At 29.3% G+C, this 10387-nt stretch overlaps 1 protein-coding gene across 1 annotated transcript in view; it reads left to right on the top strand.

Moving 5' to 3' along the window:
• LOC107444097 (kinesin-like protein KIF20B) overlaps nucleotides 1–10387 on the top strand; it is a gene marked incomplete in the record, with an annotated part of 73617 nt that overhangs the window by 52479 nt on the left and 10751 nt on the right. The window contains 2 exon segments of the mRNA XM_071180623.1: nucleotides 4303–4358; nucleotides 7331–7360. Coding sequence (XP_071036724.1) covers nucleotides 4303–4358; nucleotides 7331–7360 — 86 coding nt within the window.

The raw sequence follows: 10387 nt of genomic DNA on the forward strand, positions 1-10387 counted from the left end.
CGGAGAATGACAATGAAACAGTTAGCTATGACTTCGACGAGTACATCCGAGAAAACTTAGCAACATGCGAAGCTGAGAGAACCACTGCTCCATCCGTGGACGATGTTATGGACTTTTCATCCGCCGATGAAGATGAACAAGAAGAAACAGAAGCACAGCCCGTTCCTTCTTTCAACACAGCATTGAGAAGTTTGCTAATAGTGAAAGACTATTTTCTATCATACAAAGACCAGGAAAAAAATTTGCAAAAGATTTCAGTCCTGGAAGATGAGGCATTTACTTTGAACTCAATGTCTAAAAAACAATCTACTATTACGCACTATTTTGCACCTAAATTACATGATTCTTAACAAAAATTGTAAAAGTGATCTGGAATTGGTATGTTTTTTTCTTTAAATACAGTGCAACCTCGAAAATCCGGACTGCTGGGGGGTTTGGAAGGTCCGGATTTCCGAAATTTCCGGATTTTAGATACCTTACTTAAATTGATAGAATTATCGAACTTTCGAAGTTGCCAGGCCGATTTCGCGATTAAACGCGCGTGTGTAGACCTTCGACGTCAATTTTAACATAAATATACTCTTTAAATAATAAATAAAAGAATTTAAAAAGCAAACTTTCGTCATTTTTCCCCGTAATCGATCGTTTAGATAACATAATATTAGCAATTAAAACTAAAAATATAGGCTTAAAACGCGAGCTAAATTTCAACTTATCACTGAAACAGATGCTTCTAGACTAGACTGTACCAGCTGATACTAATCCTTATTTTGTTGGGGGATAAAAGAACTTGTCCCCGCCTCCTAAGCTTCAAGGTTAAGAAAGAACCAGTTTTTTTTCTTCACAAGGAGGAAAAACAAAGTGGTAGAAGAATTCCTCCTCCTGAGGGGATTCCCCTTTATGTTCTTTGTTGACTGTACAGAGCTGATAAGAATGACTGGAATTTCCTTATCAGCTATGAGCTTTCATTCACTCCCCACCCCTACCTCTTCATCTACTGCTTCATTGTTGGAGGAGGGGATTCCCCTTCATATTCTTTGTTATCTATACATAGGGTGACCAGATTTTTTCAGGCAATTCCGGGGACACTCATCTCTACCCCCCCCCTCCCAATTTTATAAACCGAAAAAATTTTTAAAAAAATTTGATCGTTTATCTTAAAAAATATTTTTTTTTTTTTCGTTTACATTTTTTTTATAATTTAGTATATAAATTATATCGCTAAAATCGTGATCATAACATTTTTACACAATTTTAAAATCTGTTAACAAAACAATAGTATTGCTTTTAAAATTATACAATTTCTAAACACCGTATTTTTCTGAAGAATGAATCTTCTTTAAAATTTCAGGATTTTTTTCGAGTAATTGAGAAAATATGTCACATGAAAAATCAAAATTAATCAGTACAGATAAAACCGCTTTCACTGTATTCCCATACATTCGCGATTTTTCTTTAATCCAATAGTTATTTATGCGCGAAAATACTCGTTCGACAGGCGCATTGCTGCTTCGCCAGCACATTGCAAGCTCAACAATTCTTTTGATATTTGTAAATGGTATATTGTTTTTTTGAAAATAATTGTTTATTTCGCGCCATTTGTCTGTTATCTGTACGGATTGGTACCATTTATCGTCTTTTGAATCCAAATAACCTTCATGATAAGTAAACTCGTCAAATAAATCGTCGGAATTAACATTCAAAATTGCACATTTTGAAGAGAGAGAGACAGAACTGCCTCTTCGAATTCAGACCGTGAAGGCTTACAATCTAAAAGAAGGCTCTTCAAATCAGACGTATCATCGTTGTTATCGTTCCAAGCTTCTAAATATGAAATCGCAGCTTCATAGAATTCTTTCGGCGTTTCTAAATAAGAATATTCAGTAATGATATTCTCAGCAATCAATTTAGTCAATTCAGGTTTTACAACAAGTGGAAAAAATTTGGCATTCTTTCGTGCATTCAATTTAAATATCAAATCCTTGACAACCGCTCCAGATTCAATAACACATTTGTCATCGCTTTTAATTTTCAAGATGCTTTGATTAAAAATTGCAGCATGCGAATGCGCAAAAAACAACCATAACTCGGTTGTTTCACTCTCAAAATAATTCTTCAAGATTTTTGGGCACTTTTTTTCAGACAACATAAATTCTTTAAGAGATGAATAAATTTTAATAATTCTTTCTACAAGTAATGTCAACCACCTAACATGAATGTGTCCTAAAATTTGATGATATTCTTGGTCAAAATTCTTTCAATTCGGACTGTGTAAATTTTAAAATAACTAAAAAGTTTAGATACCATAACTTCAATATCTACAGGCAAATAATCAAAAGCAGTTTTAGCGCCATTATGTATAATATGCGCATTACACCCAAAACCAAAAATATCTCTTCCGAACTCAGTTTGAAGTTTAGTATGAACATTTTCTGTTCCTCTTCTTAACAATCCTCCAAAATTAGTGTTAGTATTATCCACAGACAAACCATCCATTTTATCCTTCAATTGGAACTCGAATAGTGCGTTTAATATTTCTGAAGATAAAATCTTTACAGTTTCTCCTTTAATTTCGTTTAGTGATACAAGTTTATTATTAATTGGATCTTTAGCACAGTCCCACTGAAAATACCGCCCTAAAATAGGAAGTAATTTTACATGATTGTGATTGGAAGTATCTCAAGATATTGTTACAAATTGAACAGACTGTAAATCTTTCTTCAATTCAAGAAATGCCCACGGAGAAAAAACATTGGCAGCAATAGCTTTGCATTTTGTTCGGGCACAAGAAAATTTCTTGTCTACAAATTTCTTCTGTAAATTTGAAGTACAGTCCATGCTGCGAAACGATTGGTTGTGACGAATGGTGTGAAATGCAAGCGTTCCTTCATATGTTGCTAAGTCAAACTCTTCTTTGGATGGTTCCAGCTTACGAAAAAACTGTTTGACGGATTTCGTTTTTGTTTTTGCTGCCAAAGCTTCTTTGTGTTTAATTGTAAGAATGTGATCTGCTATAGCTGTTCGTCCTCCACTTCCAACTGAAAACGTTGCTCTACACATTGTACATTTTACTTTGGAAGAATTATCAGGATTCTGTTCAATAAATGGAAAATCGTTTTTCCAATCATCCAAATAATGGCATTTTCTTTTTTTTTTTTGTTTCTGTTGCCATATTGACATCTATTTTAAGGAAATCAAAATATTTTTCTAAATATCTATTACGATAACAAATTATGAGGTTTTCAAAATGTAGAATAATTAGACTTTACAAAAATTAATTAGTCGTAAGTGATAATAATAATAATTTCATAAAAAATGGTTTTATACTTTAATGGTTAGATATATTGATAAAATGTTTTAGTTATTTTTCTAAAATAAAACGGAAATGTAGTAATTCTTGTTGTTTTTAGTGGAAATTAGCTAATATTGGCAGTTTATGTAACCCAAGATATTAATTGTTTTAAAAGCAGCAACTAATATTCATGTTACGTCTTGTTTTAAACTTCTTTTCTTATATAAACATGTCTGGCGTACAGCCTAGTAAAAATGTAAGCATAACTAGATATTAAAGTTATGTGTTCCAAAATTTCTATAGTATAAGTTATAGTGTGTTCTCTAAAACTAGTTTACATTTAATTTTCAATGCTTACATTAATTTGTATGAAAAGTTTTGAGAAAATAAAAATTACATATAACATATTTTTATCAAATATTTTGCACAAATTTTTCAATTTTTTAACCGGGGACAGGAGGTCTTAGCCGGGGACAATCCCCGGAAATCGGGGACGTCTGGTCACCCTATCTATACAGAGCTGATAAGAATGACTGGCATTTCCTTATCAGAATGACTGGAATTTCCTTATCAGCTATGAGCTTTCATTCACTCCCCACCCCTACCTCTTCATCTACTTCTTCATTGTTGGAGAAGAGTTGTGGGATTCCACTTCAGGAGGAGGGGATTCCCCTTTATATTCTGTGTTATCTATACAGAGCTGATAAGAATGACTGGAATTTCCTTATCAGCTATGAGCTTTCATTCACTCCCCACCCCTACCTCTTCATCAACTGCTTCATTGTTGGAGAAGAGTTGTGGTTTTGCACTCTTGCATTAAAATTTTTATTTTAAGCGATTTTTTTAAACTTTTTCTTTTGAAATTTTTTTCTGACGAACTGGAAGTATGAGTCCGGATTTTAGAGATTTCCGGATTTCAGAAGTCCGGATTTTCGAGGTCGTACTGTATATATTTTTTTCTTCGTTTTTAATTTCTTTCAGTATTGCTAAGAATTTCTTTTTCCCCCCAGCACTAGAAGAGTCACAACATAGAGTCCAGGAAATGAATACGGAAAATCAAAAGCTGGTAAGAAATGTAGATTATAATGCTAATACTGTTGTTAATATGTGACCTCGCTAGGATTTTATCTGTTTTAAAAATCTTAATTTTTGTTTAAACAATTCCTATTGTTGTAACTCAGTTTATTATATTCTGTTATTTTCTGTAAACAAACATCTTTGTTAAACTTAATTTAATATAACAGACATGTGATTCTTTTGCTAATTCGTGAAATTCTGCATATCTCAAGACCGTTTATTCGTGTATTTCAGCAAATCAATAGTTTCGACAAATTTTCTCGGAAATCTGCTCTCCTGAAATTTAAATTTTGTTGTCTGCGCAAAATTAAATTGACGAAACATTTATTTGATACATTCTAGCAACTTCTTTCTTTTCTTTTTAAGCCTCATTGAGTTTCAACTACTTTTTCACGTACATTTCTTAGAGGAAAGCGAACCCTTGGATTAACTTTAAGAACATGAAACAGAATAAAAAAGTTTCATAACTTTGGTTAAAATTTTAAGAGCTATTGAAGCAAACACAAAAGTAAGAAATTGAAATCTAAAAAGTAATTCTGAAACAGCAACCAATTAAAAAATCAGTTGATACAAAAAATCTTGCATTTTTTTTTTAAAAACTTGTATTTTAATGAGTAACTATTTTGTTGCTAATTCCAATTCATAACAAAAGAGGTATTTAATCAAAGATACATATATTTGCCATCTTTTTTATTTTGCAAGAATCAGTCTGTGATATTACAACATCAAAATTTTAAATCCTGCTTTTCAGTAATCACTTTTCAACGCTCTCACTACCATGGTAAATAAGTGTTCCGATCTTCTTTTTTTTTTCTTCTTCTTCTGTCTTTTGCATTTAATTTAATTTTCTCGTAGTTTGTAAAATTTTGATGTTATTATGACATGATGTGTTGAATAGCGCATTTCTGAAATTATTTTTTAACCGATGCGGAGCTGTGATCGTTTTATCGGCTGTTTCTTTTATTAAAAAAAAATCATATTTTTTTATACGTAGTTATTACGGCACGCAAAATTCAATTTTCCTTTAATTAATCAATTTTTGATACGACCGTAATTTTTTTGGTCCACTTTTCCTGTTTTTAATTTAATACACGTGGTTTCTTTTGCTTCGATATTTTCATCTGAATATTAGTAAGGAACAGGAAGTTCGAATAGTACATTTGAATAATTACTTTTTAACACGCTCGATTTGCCCGAAATCCAGGTGCCGTTACAATTGGCTTTTTTTTTTCTTCCACTTATTGCTGTGGACATCCACATGATTTTTTGAAATCCCACGATATTATGATACGGGAAATTCAAACCACAGACCTGAGTTTTAACGATTTGACACAAAAATTCTATCTTTTTTTTTTCACTCAATTTTTTAAAATCTCGAAACGTGCATTTAATGTGATTTCATCGTATATACACATGGTATTGTCATCAATCTTTTATTTATTTTCTGTGTACAAAAAATAAAATTAAGCCCTGAAAATTTTTAAAAAAAAGCAGAAAAAGAAAGAAATTTCAGACCATTCACATGTCTGCATAACTATCAGTAGCCTGTACATTTAATTTAATTTTATTAAATATGTAAAGAAAAAAAATAGCTTTTAAACTATAATTGTGACTTCTACTACTCTTTTTCTTCCATTAACAATTGGTTGTTAAAGGCAAACATTTGATTGAAGCTTTTTTTAGATAGGTGTGTAGCTCAATGCTTTTAATATACCTGTCAATCATCTCAATTCAAAGCATGCAGTAGAAATAGTTACTACAGTAACTTCCAAGTGTAATGCAAGCGAAATTCATCAATGCATGAGAATATCACTTTTAAAAAGTAACGAGATTAAAAAATTTGAATTTAAAAACTAGCAAGTAAAAAATAAGAAATGTACTGATTTTAGACAAAGTGGACAGCACATCGATGCAAGAATAATTTTTGTCTTTAAATATTTAAAGATTGGATGACTATCTTTCTGAAAATACAATGCATACATTATGCTTGGTTTACAGTGTTTGAATGCACATTCTTTTGCAGGAATAATTCTGGTAAATATTCCTGCTATTGGAACTGCATACCACAACTGCTAAATTAAAAAAAAAATATCCACTGGTACTGGGAAAATATTGATTTTTAAAGAAAATTTTAGAAATAAGTTGCTTTTTTTTTTTTTTTTTTTTTTTTNTTTTTTTTTTTTTTTTTTTTTTTTTTAAAGTTACAGATACTTGTACTTTTTTCTCAAAAAAAAAGCAAGTAAAAGAACTAAATTTAAAAAGTAGTGAAGTAAAAATATTGCTACACGTGAGCATTAGTAACAGGTACTGTAAACTTTTTATGAGTGACAGCAATGGTGTCAAAGCTTTGAAACAGTGCATTCAGTCTTTTGTGAAAGGAAGTAACTAAAGCTGCAGACTGAAAAAAAATTCCCTAAAAGTGTAGGCAGTTGTCTTTTATATGATAAGAATGTTGAAAAGAACTATGCTGCAACAATTGTATCAGTGGCGGCTGTATGGAGAAGTAGCTGTAAGGTGTATTTAATTTTCCGAGTGACCTTTATTAACTTTTTAAAAAAAATTAAGAAAGTTAACCATGCTTAAACCTTTCTTATAGTGTTATCTAGTTTCTTAAAAATATATTTAAATCTCTTAACACATTTTATTTAACACAAAACTTTTTATTTACAAATTTTCGGTGTTGAGTTGCGATAAATTTTTTTTTTTTTTTTTTTTTTTTTTTTTTTTTTTTTTTTTTTATTNTTTTTTTTTTTTTTTTTGTTATTATAAGAATAATTGATTACCTTCTCCCAAATTTAATTTCTTTCTATTTAAAGTGTCGTTTTTGTATGCATTGATCGTATTCTGCATGATTAGATATGAACATTAAGAACTAAGTTCCATACTATCTCCTAATGCTCCGGAAGTAAGATGTTGTTCAAATAACTGCATGATCTAATTAATTTGTACTTTTATTTTTAGTTAAAACAAAGAATCGGGAACTCATATGAGGTAATTAATCAGATAAATTATTGCTGGGATGTACAACCTTTTTTGGATAGCAGGCCGCAAAATCTAAAAAATGTTGGAACCAACATTAACTCTGTTATTGAATGAATGCATAAGTACTTGAATTATATTTAAAAGTGAATGCTCTGAGACAGTTAATTTTATGTGTATAAATAAATTGACAAATATATTTGCAAGGTTACAAATAACTATATTGAAACAAAGAGGAGAATAGTAGAAAATTAATGTTCATTTACACCAAATATTTATCCTAATTACAATTGAAAAAATTAAATTTTTTACTAACTGAAATATCAGATTATTGTGATGGTCATTTTCATTTATAGTCAATTTATCTTTAGACTTGTTGAGTTAACTTATCTTTAAGTTCTTTTCTTTTTAATTTGTGTATTTTTGTCATTAGCTTTAAATTATAGCTGTGATAATCAATCTGATTCCAAACTTAAATTTTCAATTAATATTTATTTTTAATTAAGAAAATATTTTTAATCACAACCTGTTCAGAGTTGCTTAAATCGATTTAAGTAGTTTGTAGGCCAAATAAGTTATTACTTGTTGACATAGGAGCTGAATTCATTGTCAGCGCTATTAGCCAAAATTTAATTTCTGTGGCTCTTTCCCATAAAAGGTTGTGCACCCCTTAATGTAACAGGCTTTAATTTGTGCTTTAAAGTTAATAATTTTGTGCATTTTGATTGCTTAGATTGTTAATAACTGGATATAGAAAATTCACTTTGTATGTATTTATATACATTTAATAACCTATCAAATTATGTATTGTAAAATGTAAAGTTGAAATTATGCGTTATTAAATCCTTGTAGTTCCGAAAACAACGTCTGATTTAAAATAATTTATCCTTAAATATTTTTTATTTTTTGCACATTTCATTTTTTTTTTATTAATAATTAATCTTTGATTAATGACTAAATATGCTTAAGGTAGGTTTAGTTCCTAATTCTGTAGTTCCAAATTTATAATTTTTATATTCGAGGTGTTGGAGCTAGAGAACTAAGTGATCTCTGTCTTTTGGCAGAACCCTGATTTCAAGAGAGGCATAAAGAACTTATTAAACAGTGAAAAAGAACTTTATTCTTATCAAATATTTTTAAATTAAAATTTTTCATTAATAATCTTAAATTGAGTTTTGGATCACAATTTTAGAGCTAAATCTAGCCTATTTATAATTTTTTTTTTTTTTTTTTTTTAAGAAAATAAGCTGAATTATAAATTTCACTGATATAAAAGCTAAAAAGAACATCTACACATGTTTCTTTCCGAACGAACTTAACGTTATAATTAATAATAATGTAATTTTTTTATAAATGCATTAAGTAAACTTTTGGAACTCCTTTGACTGTCACATGGAACCCTGGAGTTCCGTAGAACACCATTTGGGAACTGCTTTCTTAAATTATTCGATCATCGTTATTTGATCATTTAGGTATCAAGCATATCATTTCACTTGTGTTATCTTGCACACATAAGTTACCTTTGTTGGTAAATATTAATAAATGGAATTTTGTTTTTTTTTTTCTTTGTTTTTTTAACCTGCAATGTCGAACTTAGATTCATTATTTTATTTTCCTGAAAACTTTTTATTTAATGAGTTTATTACTTCAATTGGTGTAGCAAAAGGCTATTAAGAATTTATTTTTCTTATTTTTTAGCTAATTGTATAATTTTTTTATTTTAACTTTTCAGGAAAAACCTAAAAAGAAAACTGCAGCTACTAAAGTGAGTGTGCTATATTATTGTAGTTTTTAAGTATCTTTTTGCCATTTAAAATTATCGACAATCAATCAAATTGAATCTTATTTTTTTACGTACCTTTGTTTTTGAGCAACTTTTGTTTTGAAGTTTATTTTTAAGTTGTTGGTTTTTTTGTATCGAAAATACAGTTTTTCCCTTGGTAATTTTACCTGGAAGCTACAGAACAAGAAAAAATCACATTAAAATATCTAAAAATCCAATATTTTTCAAAGAAAAAAATTTTTTATCTTGTAATATTTTTTTAAATTTTTTATTTAGCTCTAATAAATTCACAGTGTTTTGTGATGTAATTTATTTATAAAAATGAGCATAACTAAAAAAAAACTAATAATGAAATTTATGCTACCAGTTACAAAAATCGGGGAAATTTGATAAAATAAAGTTTTTTATTGTTATTTCTTTATTATTTTTTATAATGTTTGTTACCTCATCTAATGTATTTATTTTCTAAAATTTAGTCACTTTTACTTGGTACTTAAATTTATGCTGTTAAGTCTATAAAAGCTTTAAACCATTTCTCTAGTATTTCATTCAACCACTAGACAAAAGTAAGCTTAGTTGAATAGCATCTTTATATTTAAAGAGACATTTTAGTGTGAAAATTACTTCAAATATACCCCTGTTTTTTTCTAGCTAAATTTTTTAAACTATTTTGAAATAAAAATATTTGTGAAATCTGATCCTACAGTGGTATATTTCAAAAATTGCAGTAATTTTTTTCTGAAAAGTCCATTTGTAATTGTTTAAGTGAAATATAACAAGCTTTTATAATTTCACAATGTCATATTTCAAAAAAAATGACTTCTAAGCAACAAACATTTTTACTCATAATGTATCATCTGATTCTTACTACAGTCGAACCCCGCTATAGTGAACCTGGGATATAGTGAACACTCGGATGTAGTGAACTTTTTTAGCGGTCCCGTCCGTATTCCTATTTAAATAATGTTATTTTTAACGCTTATAGTGAACAGCTTAGAACTTGGAAACTCGGTTATAGTGGACTCAAATTTCATTTCTTTAAATATCTTTTTCAGTCCTCCATCTTTAAACTTGTAGGTGTTGGGACTGAAAATGAATGCATTCCTATAAAATGTGTCATATTACTCTCCTTTATGCTTATCACTTTTAACTATACTGTAATAAATGTCAAACAGATCATTTATCTTATACTCCCCCCTCCCTGACAAGCCTCGCTTTATCTCTTTTCCCCAAGCTTGCTCTACAACTAGTTAACT

Source organism: Parasteatoda tepidariorum, chromosome 5, assembly GCF_043381705.1.
Source record: "Parasteatoda tepidariorum isolate YZ-2023 chromosome 5, CAS_Ptep_4.0, whole genome shotgun sequence".
NCBI lineage: Eukaryota > Metazoa > Arthropoda > Arachnida > Araneae > Theridiidae > Parasteatoda > Parasteatoda tepidariorum.